Here is a 22,407-nt window from a genome sequence, read left to right as displayed (position 1 = left end):
TGCGGGGCCGCCTCTCCCTGTGCTGCCCTGCCCGCCCCGGCACCTTTCTCATCACCATTCAATCACTGTTTACACTATCTCACCAGCTGAATGAACCGCGGCTCAGGGCTCTCCCTGGGAAGCTCTGCAGGCCCCACCCTGCCCTGCCTTCCATCTCACCCCCTCCCTCCCTCCCTCCCCCAGCTCTCTGTTCACTCCCCTGACAACCCCACCCCGACACAGCCACACACACAGCCACGGTGCAGCCTCCTCTCTCCCACACACACATCAACCCGAATCCACAGGAGAGTGTGTCACTCCTCCTCGCTTCTTATCTCTGTCAGATACTGAGGCCTTTTGTGGCTGGATCCCTCCGCCATCAGGACACCAGCTGTGGATCTGCCTCAGTTCTGACGCAGTCCACAACTGAGGGGAGGCGAGCGCAGAGTGATCCACTGATACACGAGACCACACGTTTAATTAGAATTCTGGTTTCAAACAACTTGGGTCTAATGTCTCCGATAACACTGAACTCATAAGCTGCTTTCAGACATGCACGGAACTCCTCCGTACTTTCCCCGTAGGAGTTTGACGCAAAAATGAAAACACGTAGAGGACAATAGCCGCCGCCGGTGTCTACGTGTTGTAGAGAAAATCAGGTGATCTCTGCAGCGGAGCTAAAACATCACTTCCTGCGTCTGTCTGCCCCTGACACACCACGTGTCCGAGCCGCTTCAGTGCAGAGGATTTGTTGCTGTTGTAAACGCGCCTGTGCAGAGAAGCTCCCGCTGTTTTGTGCATGTTTGAAAGGCAAACTGTTCCCTGTCTGAAAATATATATACATGTCAACGTTGCTGAAAGGCAGGTGGACCTCCCCTGCAAATATTATTTCAAATGACACTGGAGGTTTAGTTTTACCTCTGAATGAATCTGGATTAAACGCTGCCTTGTTTACAACCTGTCTCATGGGCGGCCCGCTCATATTTCTCTCCCCAGAGGATTTATTGTGCTGAAACCACAATGTTCCCTGGTCTTACTACTCTGGTTAATACAACGTGCGTAAATATGAGTTTGCAGTTTTCCTTTGTTAGAGTTCTGCTTGGAGACAAAATATACGGACAGACAGACGGATGAATGGATGCATAGATAAACTGAACTCTGTGTCCTGCTGCAGAACAATTATACAACTTAAGGGGGGGGGGGGTTGTACAATATAGAAAGAGATCCACTAATGCAATGCGATCGCACGGCTGCATTTCTTCTGAACCACTCGGTCAAGGACTACTTCCCAGACCAAACAATAACTAATGTTGCTGAAAAGAACTATGCACAACAATGGGTATATCGAGGCAGGGAATTACATCTGCGGGTGAGATAGCAGCGAAGGACAGGTTCAGTCCAGGGCCAGAAAGATTAAAGCTTAAAAAAGGAGGCCAGTCCAGGCAGAGAGCAGTGTGTGTGTGTGTGTGTGTGTGTGTGTGAGAGAGAGTGGTAGAAGTCTGCAGCACATACAGGCGGCGATAGCTGGTGGGCCAGGCAGATAAGAGACAACTTAATGCCGTCTGCCTTTTGTCTTCTTCACGCACTCCTGCAACACAACGAGCCAGCAACACAGGCCCCTTATCATGCAATCACACCGGCAGCCACATTACCCCACAAGATCACCTGGGGCAGGTAGAGGTGAGGAGGGTGAGGAGGGTGTGCCGGCGGTGGGAAGTTCTCAATGTGACCAGGGCAAAGCACCTTTGAAGGCTCGGTAAATATTTGCCTGATTTCGATTTTAACAAGTCTTTAAAAAAAAAAAGGAAAAGAAAAAAGGCCCTTGGGAAAATGTTGTGTTTCAAGCGTCGAGATAAGTGGAGAAAGAGTCTGGAGGTAAAGCAAACACTGGTTTATCATCGCACTCCTGTAAGGTCTGAGTGAAGCCAGCCTGTGTTGACCTGGCTCTGAAGTGGAGATGGAAACAAAAGAACCGAGTATAAAGCAGCCAATCATGGAATTATTTTAACACTATTATATATATAAACTTATTTTTTATAAGATAACTTGTTTATTAAGCTGAATAACAAATGTAGTTATGTTTTAATTGGTTTTTTTTTTATTTCATTCCATCCTCCTTTCATTTGGAGGGTGTCGCTATTAAAAAAAGTTTCAAAATAAAAGCCTTAAATAAAAAAAGGGCCTGTTTCTTTCAGTTCCAACAAAAACCTGCTCAAAGTGTGTGAATCATCAAAAGTAGGCTTTTGGGAACATTGTTTTTTTAAATAAGTGGCTATGCGAATATCTGCCTAGATTGTCTGGGGACACATGACACACGGAACTTCTCTCGCTCTTCATCACGTTAATGTCGGCCACATCCTGGTCATGGTTCAGGACCGTGAATCATGAGCGTTGTAAAACTTGTCATGTTGTTGACGTGCTCTGCTACACGAAGCATCTACTGCACGTCTGTTTCTCCCCCGTTAAAAATGTTTTCCTCACCCTTGTTGAGAGTTAAGTGCAGAGGGTGTTGCAGCCTAAATATCAGAGGTTGAAATCTAAAATAAACCGTCCCTACATACATGCTGACGTCTAAAGGGTAAGTGAGAAAATATGGTTCGACCCTTTAACCCGACCACGAGTGTGTCATGGAGGTGACATCCGTAAAAAGAAAGGTGCTAACTTCTCCGACTGGGACAGCAGAGGCAGAAAAACATCACATGACGGATAACGCGGCGATGTGTTTGACGAATGGCGAGCGTTAAAGCATCAGAGCAAAACTGGAACACTCCCGGAGTAAATCTGTGTTTTTTGTGCGCTCCAACATCCCCCCCCCACCCCCGAGTGTGTTTTCCTACTGTTCCTCTGTAGTAGTAGTATGTGCAGAAAACAACACACCCTCACAGGGCAGCCCCCCCCTTCTGAACTCACGGCTTGTTCGCTGCTCACCACCTCTTTGGACCTCAAAGAGGATGCATGCTTATCCCGTCTGCGTTTTCCTTTCTCTCCCCCCCCCGCTCCTTTCGCCTTGCCTCTCACTCTCCCTGCGCACCCCCCACAACCTCCCCCTCTCACATTGGAGTTCTTTGACTGAAAAGGTCTGGAACAGATTAAGAGTTGGACCACAGAATAAAGAGGCCTGGCAGAGATTCAAGTCTGTCTGGAGCTGCAGCAGCAGGACGGGGCTGTGCTCGCACTGGGCCTCACGCAGGGGAGAGACCAGCCGGCAGCAGCACTCAGTTAAAGGCGCTCCGCTGCTTTTCTTCTCAAAGCTCAAATTAGCCTCCATTATCAAAGCAGCTGGCTTATAGTTGAGAGAGACCTGCATAGCAGCGGTAGAGTGGATTCTGATGCAGAGGAGCACCGTTCTATGCGCAACACGTGAAAAGGATATGACTCAAAAGAATAACATTTGTTTTTTCTTCAAGCCACAAGTTAATGTTTAGTTGTTTGAAGAGCGTGGAACTTTGAAAAAGTACAAAAACATTATACAAGCAACGTGGGAACACGTCTAAATATGAGCCCCGAGATTTGTGATGGGCGAGGATTTTATTCAAAAGGTGGAATAAAATTTAGTTTGATGGCATCTAATGAGTTAAAATGGTCTCGTCCCCCCTCACTCACTTTCAGGGGCCGAGCAGCTTTGTGTGTTCAAGACTTATAAATCTTCAAAGGGCTTTCGCCGATCGGAGCCGCCATCTCTTCCCAGCTGCCCCCCGCTCGCCTTACAACTCTGTTTTGAACTCTCCTGGCTAACTCCGGAGCAGGTTACACAATTTCTTACAGGAAAAAGCTGCCCTTTCTGTGCCTGGGTTCGTTAAATAAAAAAAAGAAAAGAACAGAAAAAAGAAGTAACGCTAAAACTAAACAGGATAACCGGCTGCGTGCTGATTCACACATGTTGACTTTGCGAACCAGGGTGAGCTCCCCCGGGAGAACGCTGCTTTAATGAAGGGATGGCACCTGAAGCGTAAATGAGTCAGAGTGACATAAGCAGGAACCTTCATCTCTTGAAGCCTTCCTGGCACACAAGGGGGGGATTAGCTCATTCCCATGGCCGCAGAGTCCCGACACATGTAACGCGGCCCTGTCACTAATTCACCGGGCCCCGGCCACCACACACTGAAAGCTAACTGTCAAAGTGTAGCTGCGCCTGGGGGGGGATTAATGGCCAACTCAGCTGTTGCTCCGGGCACTAAAATGGCTGACAAAAGGTTAGGTGCAGATCCTGAAGGTGGGGTGTAGGTGAAATGTGGTTTCGACAACCAACGGTGCAACTCGTCACTCGGGGAAAAAAAAACAATGTCGTGTGATGAAATGTGTGAAATGAGTCACGCGAGAATCCATCACACTATTACTTTAGTTGGGGGATTAGAGCCTTTTACTAAGGAAAGTAAACCAAGTTTAATTTCAAATGTTCTATAATTCTGAGTAGCTTTTACCCAATTATAAAACTATATAAATTGAATAAAATCGGACAAACGTGTTTTCTTTACTTTGAAAACTAAACAAATCAAATCAAAACACCGCTCTGCACCAAACTCACCGTAGCGCTGGTCGAGTCGTGGGTCGAGCCAGGATGTGGTCTTGTTCTTGTGGTTGATGTAGTAGATTTCTCCCTCTGACGTAATAGCTTGTTCCCAGCCGTCGGGGAGAGAACCTGCAGGACGAGAGGCACAGATAATAAAGTTACAGACGCTGCTGGTTCATTCACTTCCTTGACAACACTGCACAACAGAAGCATTACACAAGTATAATAAACAATAGGGTTTGATTACAGTTTATTGTAGATTGTAGATTGTACATGTATGCGCTATCAGGTTGTTGTTATTTTTTTTTTTGATTTACTCGTAGGTTGCCGGAGCAGTGACGATTTGAGAATACAGAGATAGAGTTGACGGATGAACTCTGAGTCACAGAGCTCCCAAACATGTCAGACAGGACCTGTCACGTTCTGCCTCCGTCTTACTCCACCTAGGGCAAATTCCAACTGCATGGACGGATCTGAGGTGCAGAGTCTTAGTGGCATGTAATAACTAGACGAGACAGCTCCCGACTACTATGGTATATATATTTGAAGAAACGAAAGAAAGTGCCTGGAATATAACGTGAAAAAAAAAAGAAATTGAACTTTTAAAAAAGGAATCTTATGAAGAATATCATGCAGCTACTATGGTAAAATGTAACTAACTTTTATGTGAACATGTACGCACCACTAGCTGGGGTCATAAGATTCTGTTGCTGGACCGGGAGGGAGTTGGGCGGAGCGGCCTGGTTCATCTGGAGCAGCGCTTTGCGAGGATCCTGCCAAGTGGTGGTCTGATCGATGTGACTGTAGAGAGACAACAACGGCACAAAATAAATAAGGAACAACCGCCATTTTTACCAGGAATAATCAGTAGTGAGTTCAAACAAGGGTCTGAATCAATGAAACAAAAACAAACAAAAAAAAAAAAGCAGGTCACATGGAGGAGCTGGTGAATCACTGCAGCTTGAACGAGCTCTTTGATGAAAACACTGAGTCCAACTTTCTGTAAATGACAACTGTTCCAAGAAGCCAAACTCAGCTCTGCCTGCGTGGACGCACAATTCAGTATAGATCAACAGGAGGCTGTCATCATTATTCATTTAGTTTCCTGAAATTCTCATGAAACTGCACGTGGTGAATAAACAATGAAGCAATGAATAATCAAGACAGAACAAAAGTTAAGCAAATAAATCAATTTAAAAACATCTGGGAACTGTAGCTGCGCTTGAAATGTCTGCTTTAAAAATGTCCCTGAGGATTCAAAACAACTTTTGTGACATCAAACAATGTTGCTCCGTCTACTTCACGGGCTCGTCCTTGCTGGGGGACTGGAGCGGAGGGGGGGAGAGGGGAGGGGGGGGCATTGTGTTGCGTTGTGTGAAGGCATTGATAATTAGTGCTTTGTTGGTACTTGTTGCTTGATTAAGATGGAAAGCTAATACAGGAAGCCCTCCTCTCCCGAGCAGGACCCTCTCTATTGAGGGAGGGTCAGTCCCAGGGCTCAACGCAGGGGGTCCTTTTTTCCTGGAAGCAGCTCGGACACTGTGGAGTGTCAGGGGCTTTAACAATCTGGCGCCACATTTACAAAGCTTTCACCTGCTTGACAAAGGCACAGACTGAGCTACGACCTAAAACCCCACTATTCACTTGTTCTTTTTTTTTTGTTTTTTTGTTTTTTTTTGAGCCATCCTATTTAAGGGACCCCCCTCATCTCAAACAAATAGGCACCAAAGTCCAGCAGCTTGTTTATGCAACACCCCAACACTTACATTTATGGTGCAGGCGGGGGCCAAATTAATTCCCTATACACGACAAAAATAAAAAAATAGTTAATGCAACTAAATATCACCCTTAGCATAAATCACATTCTGGGTGTGTCGTCCCCCCCGATTCTTTACAACTCGCTGTTCATTCGATCCAAAAGCGCCATTAGCACAGATTTTTGGAACAGCTGGGCGAAGTGAGAGATTCGGATAGTTTCTCTTGGCCTCTGCGGTAATCCCAGCCTGCCTGTCTGCTCCCCATCCCAGGCCAGAGAGCGAGAGGGCCTGACTCAGCACTCCACCCCCACCCAGCCCACCCCACACACACACACACACACACACACACACAATGCAACCCATTTTGAAGCCCCCTCTTGTTTATGCTTTACTGATCAAAGGAGCTGCCAAATCCCCGACCGCAACCGCCCCCCACCCCAGCCCTCACACACACACACAAACACCACAAACCAAGCAAAATAGCTGGAACTGCTCAGACTGGAGGGGCCCCTTGAGAAAGAGGGGTCACAGCGAGCAGGGGGAAGACAACTACAGAAAAGAATGAAAGAGGAAAAAAAAAAAAACATCTACGGAAGCAATCCCCCCCCCCCTGAATTCTATTGGCTGCATGAGTTGCTGTGGTCCTGTTACACTCCCGAGTGCCCGCCCTGCCCCCCTTCGCTGCCTCATTCCCACTCTGGAAACTATGACATTTGTTCTAGAGGGGAGGAGAGAACAGGGGAGGAGACTGGGAGACGAGCACTGGGATGAGGGAAGGGAAGGGAGGCTTTATCGTAAATGAGAGGCCTGCACATCCTGGTACACCAATGCCTAACAGAAACGCAACAACTGGAAAACATGAATGGAAATATACAACTTCCAAGACCCTTCCAACACCCCTCCACCCCCCACCCCACCCCCTCATTGAGCTGTTCTTCTCTCGGCACAGATGAAAGAGCGAATATTGAATTTTCTAATCAAACTTTTGTGGCCGAACTCAATCAAAACAGATGCAAACAAAGATTCAATAGAAAAAAAAAAAACAGAGGAGGTGATAATGAAAAAGCCGGTGATAATAGTGCACACACTGCAAGTCAGCACTGCACTGTATTCAAAGAAGCCGTACGTGGGAACTGAGAGTCCTGGTTAATGAGTTACCGGGAGCCAATAATTCATCACTAGGTTTTAAAACTAAAGGATAATCCATTCACCCAACCTGCCCCGGACCCTATATGGCCGGGGCTATACACTGCTTCCGGCAGGCGTAACATAAAACAAAACAATGTCATAGCAACTGTTGGGACGGGACGGCTGGAGGCCACCAGTTGCTGTTAGGAATTGCTGATGATCTGCAACCTCCACAGTCACAACTGCTCGGTGTTGTCTTTACATGTCTCTGACACCGCAGTGAGCTCAGCAGGACAGCCACACCGTACCCTCCCCCCCCCAAAAAAAGTCTGTCCGACCCTGGGGCAGGGCAGCGGACACAGAGAAAAGTGGCTGTGCTGTCGTCCACACAAAAGCAGAGACTTTTGAAAGCGGTGTTTACACGTGCAAGGTTTGGGTTGTAGTCCAAACGGACGTGGCCAAATCATTAACACGGTGCTTAAGCTTTAACCAGCGTTTTTGTGGAGTCTCAGTTAAAAAGACTGTTTGTCTTGAATCCACGTTTGTTAGATTGTGAACGGAAAGCTGGATTCAGGTGCGTTGCCTTATCACCATTAGAATCAGTTGTAAGCGATTGAGATCAAAACACGTCAACGCTGCTAATCTTCACGAGGGAGCACAGAACAAACCCACAGCACCAACTTCCAAGTCTTCAAAAAGGTGTGATAGGAGCTTTATATCATTTCTGTCAAGTGGTTTCAACCATTTTCAAAAGCGCCGTTTTTTGTTTGAAGCAGCAGTCGTGACTGTAGCGCTTCATTTTCTTTTCCAAATTCGACAGTATCTTTAAAATGAAGCGAAAGTGTCTGTCAATCCTGTTGTGGACGACCGGACATTACAGTAAGAAAACAGTTTGGTTTTCAGTTGCGTGAACCACAGAAGACCCAATATAACCCATCATTATCTTCCTCGTGGGGGGGGGGAGGAAGAACTGTAAATGGCCAGGTACTGCCACTCACACAAAAGGAGAGCGCTGTGGTTCAAACACGACCCGTTATCAAGTTGTCTGGCTCTAGCTCGGCGCTTTACTTGCTAATTTTTGCTCAAGCTGTCATCATGGTCGCCTGTGGCTGAGCCGAGCACAGAGCAGGACTCTTGATCCACCCAGGCTCTTGACATCTCCTTGACTGATGGCACCAATTATCAAGCCGGCGTTTATTGTGCCACTGTTATTTATAATGTGTCTCGCAGAGGAAGGGGGAGCCTTTCGCAAAAAAAAAGAAAAAAAAGAAGCTAAACTTGACTTTGCTTAAGTACAACAACTTTTCTGTTCAGTGTCGGTCACATGAGGGTAGTCCCCCCCCCCGCTAACTTGTGATTCTTTTTTTGTAAAAGTGAGATCACTGAAGATGTAACATCTCTCCTATGGGTGAACCCGAACCTTAGCAGAGGTTCAACACGCTTGAAAGGGACAGTTCACCGGAAAAAATGAAGATGCACTCATCATCTACTCACCACTGTGCCGATGGAGGAGTGGGTGAAGGGTTGGAGTCCACAAAACACTTCTGGAGTCTCAGGGGTAAACTTTGTAGCAGCCGAATCCGATACAATTGAAGTCTATGGTGAACTCTTCTTCATACGCAATAAAACAACAAAAAAAATCATAACATGCTTCCATACTGCTCATGAGGTGTCACCCAGGTGTCTGCAAGCCCCGACATTCATATTGGACTCGAAGTGATGACATTTACACCGTGTTATAAGCCTAAAGTGTGTCCGAGGGTCAGTGAATGCATCTCGTAGGAAAATATCAGCGACATTTAGGCTTAAAACACGTTTTTTGAGTCGAATATGAATGTTGGGACTTGCGGACACTTGGGTGAAACCACCGACGAGCAGCATGGAGGCATTTTCCTGTTTTATTATGTCTGAAGTCTCGGGCACCATTGACTTCAATTATATCGGATTCGGCTGCTACAAAGTTTACTTCTGAGACTCCAGAAGTGTTTTGTGGACTCCAACACTTCACCCACCACCTCCATCGGCACAGTGGTGAGTAGATGATGAGTGAAGTTTCATTTTTCAGTGAACTATCCCTTTAAGGGGAGCCCATTAACAGAAGTGTGACACTTTCCAAGACTTCATTACAGGAGCCTGACAAACAACACACACAGGTGGCCTGTTTGCACCATGAACACCGTGGCGTTTACATCTGTCTTTAAAAAGGTTGAATGTTCCAGCCAAAAACAAGTCGGCTCCATGGTTTAAATGTCTCCGAGTGAGCTCTGCTACCTGCCAGGACAGCGGATCAAAGCTGGATTTGAGGCGAGATTGATTTTTTATTTCCCTGCTGATAGAGGGGCAGCCAGGCATCCGAAAACTGTCTCCCTTCAAAAGCCAGATGTCAAAAGCTGCATTTCACTGGTGTTAAAAAACAGGGGAGTGAAGCTATGGGGAGTTCAGCAGTGATGAAACACACCCCACAGCTGAGTTGTCAAATGTTAAAAATGGGATCCTCAGGCCACAGGGGCTCCACCCAGGGAGTATATGCTTGGAAGGTGGTTAAAGCCGAGGACTAAAGAGTGCACTGAGGGAGGCCAGATGTAATCAGGCCTCTAAGATGAGGATGACCATTTCTACTCTAGTTGACTGGGGATGCCTGGCTGCCCCTCTATCAGCAGGGCATCATCAAGAGAGATTATTGGGGCGACCTCTGTGACCCTATTGTGGCTTTAAGTTTCCCTTTGAAGGAGTGTTTGTATCATCGTGCTTCCCGATGAAGCAACTAATTCACAGAGTAGCGGGACTGATTGCGGCCCGCACAGTTTCAGTTGTACGGCCGTTTGTTTTCGTTCTGTCCGTTTTATTCCACTTCTCAGGGGTCGGGTCACAAGAAGCAAGAAAACTTAAGCACCCAGCAACGTGTTCCAGCTCCTCCTGAGGGATGCCAAGGTGCTACCAGAACAACTGGGATACATACAACAGTCCCAGGGAAAACTGGGACGACCCTGGAGTCTCCTCCCAGTTGGATGTTATGAGAAAACCTCCAAAAGGAAGACACCCAGGACTCTAAATTAAATGTCCAAACTACCTCAACTAGGTCTTTTCCATGCAAGGAAGGAGGATACGAGGAAATTCAGGCTACATCCATTCTATTAAGTTTTAAAACAAAAACATTAGCTCTGTATCAGACAAAGTTCTCCATCTTAGTCGTTCAAAAACTTTGCAGGGAGTGAGAAGAAGTACAAACTTATTTAATCACAACCCCACCCCAAGTATAATAATAAAAAAGAAGTATCTAAGACCAGCTTCTTATATAAAAGAATATGGCACAGATAAAAGTGAACCTGGGTTAAAGTCCACAATGGATTGATTTTTGGCCATTTTGCCAAAACGTAGGCCAGCGTTGTTGACAACTTTAAAACTTCTCTGCCAAATCACACTTGCCATTAATACATATCAAATACATACTTTTAAATAGTAAAAAATACTTCAAATTTATGCATATGGCAACAGACAAGCTATTTACAAACATTTTTCTATAAATAAAAATATAGTCCGAGCGCTTTCGGGAACCCCACCTGAGAGGGTGCGCTGTTCAGATACTACGTCTCTGTGGTGATGCCCTCAGTGACAGTGGAGGCATTGATGTCTGGGACAGAGGTGTTACATCAAGACTTTGGTAAACACTAGCCTGACTTTCTCACAGTCCCATTTGTGTACCGAGCTGACAGGCCCCAGTTGAACAGGAAGGGTCTTGTCTGTGTGTGGTCAATAAACCAAAAGTTTGTCAAACACAAAGTTGCCCCAAACGAGCGCTTCACGCAGACTCACGGCTCGGGCTTCCCAGCACCATTTGTGAGTCGGCTCATAACAGCTCGGTTTGAAATCCAATTTGAGCATTTATCGCTTTGCGCTTTAGGCAGAGTGGCAGCAAATTAGATAATTGATAAAGGAAATATTTAGGTATTACGAGGTTTACATTAGATGTTGAGCAAGAATTTAACTATAAATCTAAAATAAATGTTTTAGAAATAATGTTTTATCTTAATAATGTATTTGTGTGTCTCTCACAAAAGGACTGTGGGAATCGCAGTAATTAAAAGATAAAAAAAAAAAAAATCTAACTTAAGTTGTTTTAATTGTTCATTACTTTACAATATTGATAAACCCAGAAAACACTAATGCAATGATGCTTTTTTTCTGCACTCAATACTCAAAACTTTTAAAACAAGAAACCACAATTTCCGTTTTGCACAAGCTAAATAGTATAAAGTACAAATGTCTGCAGAAACTCTCAGTAAGTGCTACACAGATATAAAGACTAGGTAAAGTCTACGTAAACACTGATCCCTCCAGCTCTCATTGGGGGTCTTGACTTCTATTTAGTGCAACAGATGTTCAGGAAACTCTAGACACACTGGAGCTGCACCAGTGATCAGTCTGTTTGGTTTTCCTGGTTAAATCGGGAGCTTGCAGCTATAACGGAGCAAAAAAAAACACAGGACAATAAAATGCACACAGCGAAAGGATTCATCAGATCTGACCACAGTGGATAATTCAATCATTTACAGTCGTGTTGTTTTTTTCCCCCCAGTTAAATATAGAAAAAAGACACAAATCAGCCGCTCTTCGTTGTGGGAAACCAGACTCGTAAAAACAGTTTAGAATCCAATTGAGAAAAGACAAAAGTGTCCATCAACACACGGCTCTACCTGCCCCTGAGGGCACACAATAGCTGCCCCCCCCCCAAAGCTTTCCTCTGCTTAGGGCTGACTTCCCACGGACTAAAAGCTCATTCAAAGCTGCATTTAATAAGCGCCCGGAAACAGTGATTACCCCTCCTGGTTCACCGGTGTGTCTAAATTAGAAACCTTCATTAGTTTACGACCCAACCCTGGAGACCGGCCCTGCCCTCCCCCCCCACCCCAGCCTGGCCCTCAGTCCCGAGCACCAAGCAAGGTGACCCCCACCTCCCTGCCCCTGCTGTCGTAAATCACAGGCCACAGCAAACTGCTGCAAGAAGGAGGAGGAAAGGTCAACAGACTTTGTTGACATTCTCCCGGTCTTCTCCACGCTTTAGGGGTTTTTGTTTTTTATGCAACAGCCACAACAAAAACATTTTGCAGGAGACTTTTCGTATATATCTGATTTTCATTGGGTCTGCAACCACTGGAATAAGAAGAGAACAAATCTATGTATTTATTGATTATCAGATTTGTCATTAACGACAAGGAGGTTATATTGTGGTCTGGGTTTGTTTGTTATTTAGCAGGATAACGCAAAAAACGGATTTCCGTACCCAAGGAGGGATCCTTTAACTTTTCCCAACTTTCTTTAATACTGTGAGATTTTTCAGTGTTTCTCAGAGAATAATTCATGAATCCTTGAGAAGCTGAAATCAACGAAAATGCCTGGTTTTCTTGGTAAATGAAGTTTAATTACCTCGGCCGAGGAGGTAATGTTTTCACCCGTCTGCTCGGTGGTCGGTTTGTTTTTATGCGAGATGACGCAAAATCTACTAAGCAGATAATCACAACACTTGGTGCAAGGATGACGTTTGTCTTAGGGAAGCACTTATTTTATATTGGTGCGGTTTTGGATCAGCAGGAACTTTGTGTTTTAAACTTTCTTCGACATTTGTCTTTCAACATTTTCGTTAATTTCTCAGACAATAATTCACGGATCTTGAGGATAAAACAATCTGACATAGTTCGGGGACTGATATTTATGAGTGTGTGCTTTCATAAGGGATCTGTGCCATTCTAGTGGGCAAATCGTTTCCTGGGTAAAAAGTTTATTTCTTACATCCCGTAAAATAAATTGATTGGTGCTGGATCAACACAATATTGCAGAATATTTGAAAACAGGAGAAAACTCCTAAAAAGATCCCGTTAAAGGATTAAGTGACGTTTCGAGCACTATAGCAATTCGTTTTCTGTAGACAGGATAATCCAAAAATCTAAGTATTTCATGCTTATCACTATTCAAAATAGAAAAACTGCAGCTGTCAACACTGTTACTCTTGCACGTGGTCAATCACGACTTTTTACACCAAACTCTCCGCCTGTCAAGAGCGTGACGTTTCAGGTGTTAAGAAAAATGGCCACGAGAAGCTGCTGCCCTCTCGCTCTCTCTCCCTCTCTCCCTCTCTCCGCCATCTTCAAGCTTCATGTCAGCCATTTGTCTATTTTGGGAAGGCTCACATGAGTCTCAACAGGCCTGTGGTCTGAATAAAGATCACTGTTTCACTGCTTGGACAAAAGGGAGGGCCGCAGTTTCTCTTGGCCTCTCCTCTAGTCATCTCCACATGGCTGCCATTTAACTTCATTGACACAAAGGAGGCACCATCGCAAGCGCCCACAGCTCCATTCATTCCAACAACGGAGCCGGGGTTTTAAAAAGGGGAGTGGGGACACCGGCGTCCGCGGAGCGGCTGTGACTCACGGAGGCCGATCATTCCCCGACTGTATAATCCTGTAGTGACCCATCGAACAGAGCAGGAGAGAGAGGGAGAGGGAGAGGGAGAGAGAGAGAGAGAGAGAGAGAGAGAGAGAGAGAGAGAGAGAGAGAGAGAGAGAGAGAGAGAGAGAGAGAGAGAGAGAGAGAGAGAGCATCTTTAAAGCAGAAAACTTTCACCCTGAGTTGATATATCTCTCAGGACAACAGTGATCAACGGAGTGAAATGTGAGCCCCTGCTCTCTGCTCGCTGGTGATCAACTCTCCCAACCCCCACCCGTCCATCCACACACCCACACACCCACACACACTCTCACTCCTCCTGCAACATGTCTTGGTCAGGCAACTCCTGTTTATAAATAGGGGAGTGTCTTTTTTCCCAAAGCCCTGGCGAGGCTGCCTTTATTCCAGATCAAATATCTGCACTTTGATGTTTCGCCGTATGGAAGATTTCTCCTTCACGTCTCCTTACTTGAGCACAGATGCCGTGCGCCGCTCGCTCTGAGCTGCAGACACGCCAGCTGAAACTATTCTTTACACAGTAACTCAGCTGTTTTTTTTCCAGTTCCAAAAGTTCACATCGGGTTTACTAGCGAGCAGAAAGTCAGTTGTAGCCACAACAATATGAAATCTCTACTTAAATGAGATCACTTGTGGTTTATACTTAAAATAAGGTAAGAATTAAATTGAGACTTTGAGTTAGTTGTACTTTTTGTTAGAGAAAAGCTGCGACCTTTTGTTTTTCGACTTCACTTTGTAAAGTGCCTTGAGATAATGTAGATCCTGATTTGGCGCGATAAAAATAAGTTGGAATCATATGGTGCAAACCTTCATTATAAACATATCTTTATTTTATTGTGTGTTTATCATTGATTTAAAGAGGAGTAAACATACTTTACCAAAATGCTCTCATTCTCTAAAGCTGCTTTTAAAGATGCAGAGTCAATTGTGGCCAACATTTTCCAGAGTTCATGTTTGAAAACAGCTTTTGGTCTAAGTATAAAAACAATTTAGTTTGTGTCTTATGAGGGAACCGTTTAGTTGTTGTCGTCTCTTCCGCCAAGTTGTAAAAAGTATTTTTAAATTCCAACTCAGAGTTTTGTGACTTCGTATCAAATCTTTTTAAAACGCTGTACTTGTAGATTTCTGTTTTACATTGTTAGCCAATTAATTAATCAATCAATCAATGCAACTCTCCCTCTACTTTCCTGTTTTGTTTTCAAAGTAAAAGCAGTCGAATAAACTCAACTCAAATTACCCAGTGGTTGTATAAGAACAACAACAACAACAAAAAGAAAAATCACACATTGTTCCAATTATAAAAACATAATGACGTCATTCCTATGAAACCGAGCAATCGTTTGAACTCCAAAGTTATACAAGATTTCTCATTCCAAACTTAACTTTAATTTAGTTTACAAAATGGATTCAGTGTCTGGACGGGCAGCAGATCAGTCAGTTTCTAAACAACTGCAGCGATCCTGGGAGAGTCTGTGAGGAAAGTGTTTTCTCCTGCTCCTACACCCCCCCGTCCTTTTGCAAGATTTTAGGAGAGCCTCCTCCAAACGGCCCAGATGTTCTCCAGATGTGAAACCTTCAAACATCTGGTGCCGAGAGCTCTTTTTTTTTTGTTGTTGATCCGAGTAAATTTGAGGCTATCGTGTTTGTTCAGACTCTGTGTCAGGCCGTAATATTTCCTAGAGCCGACAACATCTCGTCTTCAGGAGGAGACGTGATGACGACGCTGGCTGTGGGATCGTCTCTGAACACGAGCAGCCGCCCGCTTCAGGAACTTTGGGACGTTTCACAATGAACAGATTATATTAACATGAATCGCTGACGAGGACATCGCTTTGATGAATTATTCAATCCGTCTTTTCACAGCGCTGCAGAGAATGGATGCATTAAAAGACCATTAAGTACATGCAGAAGAAAGAAAGGCCTCACAACCCAACAAGTGGCTGATAAACTCTGTGACTTGCCCACAGGGCTCTGGTTTTCCTGCTTCCGACTATTTAAAAAAGTTTGCGTCGGATCATTGATGTGGATGAGACGTGCGCTGGTAGGAGATGAGTTCTGCAGGGCCGTCTGTCCTTGGCTGTCTGGGACACGGCTACAGTGGTCCATTGTCTCTCCTGAAACCTGAGACCTAAGTAAAGGAACACTACATGCAGCAGCAGCTCCTCCTAAGACGTCTCTTGTCTGCAGAGGAGACTCGAGTCAATAAACTACAATTTAACTATTGCAATTGTCTATTCGAGGACACTGGCCACCATCGCACGCTGTGGCAAAAGTAAATGATTCTCAGCATAATGCACAATGAAAAGAGCTGTAGAGTCAGTATTCAATCTCAGGACCACTTCGCTGATAACTTGGCCATTGCTGGAGGCTTACGTTTTTTACCTACATGTACGGAAACTTCAGAAGATACGTATTATTTTATCGTAAAGATTGAACGGTAATGAGCTTTTGTCATAGGCTGCAGCCACATTACTATGTTTTCGTTACGCCGGCGTCCACAGTACTGCAGAGTTTTAGAGCTGCTAAAACAAAGAAGTTTGGAAACGATGACGGAGACACACAAAACAACCGCTTGCTGATTCCGTCTTTTCGGTCACAACGTAACCTTCGCTGATTTGTCAGGCTTCTGTCACATGACCCTCTTCCGGAAAAGAAAATAATTGTCATTGGCCTCGTGCACCAGTGTAGAACGCGACATGGATAATCAATTACAAGCGTTGTTGACCCCAACAGCTGCTGTACAGTTAAATTCTGCATTTTACAACCAAACAACTGTTTACATGTGTACAGTTCTGCATAAAAACTGATATGGAGACCAAACGCTTGTGTGGAAAACAAAAACAGAGTCGTATGGATGTTGCCTTAAAGACTGGACCACTTTGAAAACAACCATTTCACCGGGTGGACATATTCCAGTGACTCTTCTCGACACCAGGTTTTAAGCAGATTTCTCACTCGCACGTGAAAACCAAGACCTTTCCTGTGACTACTGCTGTTTCATTCAATGACATTAAGAGGCACAACTTTCACAAAACGAGAGCAGGATAGTTGTGTGGTTCATATTAGACATAACAGACGCCAATTGTCTTAGTCCTGATGATGTCAGATCAAAACATTTGATTATTTTAATGCAATTTCCCTTCTTTTTCCTACAAAAACATAAATTACATTGTCTTTATCAGGATGCCAAGTGTTGACAGGGGCATCCATTCATTTACAATACATTTAATACTTTTGTGGAGGAAAACAGTGTTGACATCTGATGCCGCCCACACTTACTTGAGGAAGTATCTCTGGCCGGAGCTGGTCTTCGCCATCTCCCACCCGTGGGGAAGGGGCACGTCGTCAGGGATCTCGTACGAGGACTGACGGAGATGTTGAGGGGAGGCACCTGCTGAGGCCATGCCGGACAGGGAGCCGCCGGAAACGGCTCCCAACTGCAGGGAGGCCGGGGACGAGTGTGCGCGGACATGGTGGGGGGTGAGGGCCACACCACTCCCAGCGTCAGTACTGGCCTGTGTCAGGGTTGGAAGAGAGGAATCATGAATGGCTGCATATATTTCTATTATGTGATTTTGTGTAGTTATAAAGAGGGGGAAAAGTTTGTGTTAAACACTACAACCATTTTAAAAGAAATTTGTTGTAAATCTTTTTACAAATGACAGAATTATTGTAAGAATTAAAAAAAAAATGCAATAGCGTGTTAAGGATACAAAGAACTACAGAACAGTAGAGGATTAGTGATTTTGGTGTTGTGGTGTGCATGAACTACACATGTTTAAAAGCCCAGTCACTTTACGTACGTGTTCACAGTACACATGCATATGTTAGGGAGTTCCATTCATGTGCAGGCATGTATGAGTGTTGTTTAGGTCCAGGGAGGGGAGGGGAGGGTGGAAGAGGAGGAGGAGGAGGAGGAGGGGGTGGGGGGTCAGAGGCCTGTGTGGGACAGACCAGAGCGCAGACTCGCTGCACAACAACACATGCGCAATGGCACCGATGATAAAACTCCACTGGGACCACAGGCAACAGTTGTGGGGGAACGGGAAGGGGGGGTAAATAGGACGAAATCAACCATCATGATTTATTCAATGTAAAGAAGATTCATTGCAAAAAAGCCCATAAACTTTCCATGAGTTGTGAATCTGACCCAAACATTTTACGCGTATGATTAAGTTTACTTCTCCTGTGAAGTTTGAGTCAGTGACAACTAACTTTAATTACAACAATTCCTCCAAATCATCAAGACCAACTTCTAGTGTCAAATAAATAACTTTTTTTTTAATACTTTGGTTACTTCTCCACTTTTACGCACAGGTTCCTGTGGGACATGTTTTGTTTTCTTCGGTGATTTTGACAAAAATAAGTAGTTGGGAAAATTCCCTCATTACATATGAAGTGGAATGTGTTCGAGAGGAGGGTGAACAGTCTGGGTGCAACTTCAAACTTCCCCAGGAGGAAAAACACAAAGTGCAAAGTCGGATTAAGTAACTTTTAAAGTGAGTGGAGCAGCCGCGTACTGTATGTAGGCCTGCGCGGCCACAGGATGGGCCTGGGCTTTAACCGTGATTTCTGGGAAAAGTGGAGGGGGGGGGGTGAAGGAGAGGAGAGGAGAGGCAGGGCGGGTGGGCTTACTTGTCTGGAATGGGACTTTGGTTCTGGAGGTTTGAAGAAGGAGTCGGGCAGCTTCCTCATCCGCATGGGCACGGACTGGGGTATGATGGTGCCTTTCGGGTTCATCACGGCGCTGAAGAGCGTCTCCAGGTCGGTCTGGGAGTCCCCGCGTACATGGACGATCTGGTGTCCGGCAGGAGGGTTGTGCTGGCCGGGATCCATTGTGCCAAAACACTCGGCGAACTTTCACTTCTGTGCGTAAAAATCCGAAACTGACGCGTTTCACGGGGGGGCGCACAAAAATAAAGTTTTGGGCCAATTCCCCAAAACTTTTTTCCCGTCAGTTTTTTTTTTTTTTCTTCAGCGCAGGGAGGAAATGTGGATCACTCTCGACGGCTCTCAGCAAAAGTGATCCGAAGTCATTCTAAAAGTTTCTCAGCCGAGGACTCTGGTTCTCTCCCGCGGTGTGTTAGCTGTCGAAGTCTGCAGTCAAACACAGCGTTTCCCTGGGGTTTCTTGCTGGCATAGTTGTGTAGAGTGTAACAAAGCGCATATCTACAATTCCACACTGGAATCTGATGTGTTGTCGTCCCGGCCCCAGCTTTTTCCCCAAAAAAAACGACACACAAAAAAAAAAAAAGCCCCGCAGACGCAGCCACAAAAGACGAAAAAGCACAACAAACGCGCAGAGAGACCCACTGCGTTGTTTCCCCCTAACGAAAGGTGTTCGTGGGCATTTCTCTACGAAGGAGAAACAAGCAGGGTTCGCAGGACAAATCTCAGCGGCTCACTTTCAAGAAAAAAAAAAAAGTTTCGCTCCAGTCGGGTCTAAACTTTGGGCAGGACATCAAACTTTATGACTCATGGGATGTCTGCTCCAGAGGCGGAGCTTGGCTTTAATTGGGACAAGAGTCTTTAAAGGTACAGTGAGTGTAAACCCGGGGGGCCCAGGAGGGTCCGTGGGCCTGCGAACATTCACATGTCCCCTTTCTACATCAAAACATGAACTTTAATTCGTTAAATATCAAACACATTTGATTAAAAAATAGAAATTTAGGAAGTTTTCACGTATATTCCACAGGTTTTTGTTACTTGTGTTATTGTTTATCTAATAATAATCAATGGGGCATCTTCAACACTCGTCCCTTCACTTAATTGCTGAATTGCTCGTCTTCCGTATATTTTTTTTGGCAGCCCCCCCTTTGCACATGACAGGGAACCCCCGCTGGGCCCTGGAGAGCCCACTCAGGAGAACAATGATTTATGGCTCATTTGCAACACAAAATGTGAGAAGCGCCTGAGTTTTAAACACACAACAAAAAATACAATACACAAGCAAGTTGTATAATTAATTCGGCTACATTATCGTCACCTCCGGAAATTGACAGAGAAAAGGTTTAGTGCTTGCTTCAGCTTTCGTTTACAATTTGTTTATTTGCTTGAATTTGTTGGATTACACAAAAACTGCTTCACCGATTTTCACCAAACGTTTGTGGAGTGATGGGGCCTGAGAGGAAGACATTAAATTTAAGGTGTGGATGCGTTTATCATTTATTATTTTTTATGACAAATAAATTCGTTTTACTTTTGCATCTCTACCAGAAAAACTACAGAATAATGTAGAGTTATTTGGGCCGTGTTGGAGATATGTGGCATTCCAGTTTATTTGTTTCAAATGTTTATGTTTGAAAAAATAGGATTTTACTGCACGTGTAAAACTTTAGAAATATGAAAAACAAGCTATGCAGAACATAGTTTATCTTTATGTTATGATGCTTCAACATAAAATGTCACATCTCAGTAATTCAAACCCACACTTTCTCTCATAATAATGGGACTATTTTCTCTCCCTCTCTCTCTCTTTTTTTTTTACAGTGCTCATGAAAAAGTAGATCCATGCAGTTCCCACAATTGTTATGCAAATGAGGCCCCTCTTCCATTGAGAAATCATTTTGTCAAGATCCAGTCTCTTTGGATACAGAGGCTCTGTTTCCAGCCTTTTTCCCATACATCTCCTGAATGAATGATTATGAAGCCCTATTAAATACCCACAGACACTGTAAAGCCCCGGTGAACAGATTAAAGAGCCTCGCTCTGCCACTCACACACACACACACACACACATTTGCTGTTGTTTATTCACGTCGTGTTTATTTTTACACATCATTTTTTAGAATATCTCACATGAGCGTGCAACAGGTTTGATTTTACGGCCTCACTATATTTTATTCTCTTTATTACATCATAACGTGTCTGTATCTGTGTCCTACATGATTTAAAGTTATTTCTACGTGTATTTTTTAAATATTTCTCATGATTCACAGTCTGATTTCTTTTTGTAATGCGTGTGCAGTTCTTCATATTAAAGGCCACAGATGCTGTTGCATGAATGAAACATTGCGTGCACGCATGCTGCCAGTCAGGACGTCTCCATTATTTGGGTGGAAGTGCTCGTTTTCACATCATTGTAACGCACTCAGACACATTAAAGGAGATGGACTGCAGTGTCTCCCCGAGGAGACCACCCACTCAGCAGAACGCAGCCCTTCCTCCTGCTCCATCCTCCTCATCCTCAGCGGAGTTTGATTGGATGACCTGCAGAACTCAGCAGAAACCATTTACCGTGCTTTATTTCCTCCAATCAGCCCGAAGCCCTGCAGGGCTGCAGCTACTATCCCTGTTTCAAACATGTTGCTCTGGTGTTATTATAGGACACAGTGACGCAGAGTGTTGCTGCAGGCAGCGCCCCCTACAGACTTTAATGAGTACCACACAGGTGTATTTCATAATAAACCCATGTGAACTTCCTCTCCACACACACACACACACATATACAAACACACAGAAGTTTGCGCTGCTATCCTTATCAGGACTCTGCATTTCCATTCATTGTGGACAGTCTATAACCAAAAGCCTCAACCCTAACCTGACTTAATTAACCCTTACCTTAACCTTAACCTAACCACAACTCACATCTTACCAGTAACCTTAACCAGGACCTCAGGAATTAAGTGTTTGCCATCAAATACAATATATATGAAAGACACATGCAGGTTTTAATGTTTTTATCAGATGTAATTTTCAGTTTCATTTAATTAAAATCTACAACTTTACTCTGTTAAACGTGTGTTCTTCGGGGTATGCATGTTTATGCATGTATAGAGTGTGAATGACAAATAAAAACAAATATCACCAATACAATATGCTCATTATATACATGCAAAAACGTTCAACTTGACAAAGAACAGTTTCTGAAAGAAATGATATGTTAGTTTGAATTGTAGCTAAAACCTAAATATATGTAGATATACAGTGAACGCAGCACCTTCATCTTTAAAGGCCGTGTTGTAAGTTACTTTGTGGCTTTTTCGTTGGCTGCACAAAACAAAATACACTCGTTGTCAAGTCATTTAGGGCGAAAAACGTTTAGATTATATTTCAGTAGCTTATGATACACTGCAAAAAAAGTGGAGTTGAAATGCATAAAGCAAAATAACAGGTAGAGAAAGTTAACAAGACAAAGGTAAACATTTGCATCAAGGCTTCAATGAACAGTTAATGGCTCTTTTTTACATGCAGCCAAGTAATTAGTCAGTCATTCTTCTCATGTTAGATGAACTGCGACAAAAAGAAAAACACGACAAAATTACTTGTGAGTTTAAGCTTCACAACCGACCCAAAAAGTACAAGCTCGAACTTGCGTCTGTGGAAAAAAGTCTTTGCTTATTTTTCAGCACTCTTGCCCTTTCTTGTCGAGTTTCTGGGTGTTGTGCTGGTGAAAAGGCTTAAATGTCATTAAGCTCAGCATTGTGTGCTCATAATGACTCGGAACATTAGTGACAGTCGGTCGAAGGGACTTTCAGATTTCAGAGCAGTAGGATACTGAGGTAAAGTTTGGTCAATGTTGTGCAGATAAAGATTTTTTTTTACTGTTTTCTTTATTTGTAGTTGTGCATCCTG

At 44.3% G+C, this 22,407-nt stretch overlaps 1 protein-coding gene across 1 annotated transcript in view; it reads right to left on the bottom strand.

The window, feature by feature from the left end:
• Positions 1-19,308, bottom strand: part of yap1 (Yes1 associated transcriptional regulator) — a 28,697-nt gene extending 9,389 nt beyond the window's left edge. Inside the window, exons 1-4 of the mRNA XM_035153791.2 lie at positions 18,469-19,308; positions 17,113-17,348; positions 5,172-5,290; positions 4,505-4,618 (exon numbers count right to left, since the gene is read on the bottom strand). Coding sequence (XP_035009682.1) covers positions 4,505-4,618; positions 5,172-5,290; positions 17,113-17,348; positions 18,469-18,669 — 670 coding nt within the window. The 5' untranslated portion in view covers positions 18,670-19,308. The remainder of the gene's footprint in view (positions 1-4,504; positions 4,619-5,171; positions 5,291-17,112; positions 17,349-18,468) is intronic.
• Positions 19,309-22,407: the final 3,099 nt, after the last annotated feature.

Source organism: Hippoglossus stenolepis, chromosome 4 (assembly GCF_022539355.2).
Source record: "Hippoglossus stenolepis isolate QCI-W04-F060 chromosome 4, HSTE1.2, whole genome shotgun sequence".
In the NCBI taxonomy this organism is placed as follows: Eukaryota; Metazoa; Chordata; class Actinopteri; order Pleuronectiformes; family Pleuronectidae; genus Hippoglossus; species Hippoglossus stenolepis.
The sequence above is the reverse complement of the archived record's forward strand: the minus strand, read 5'-3'. Positions and strand labels throughout refer to the sequence as shown.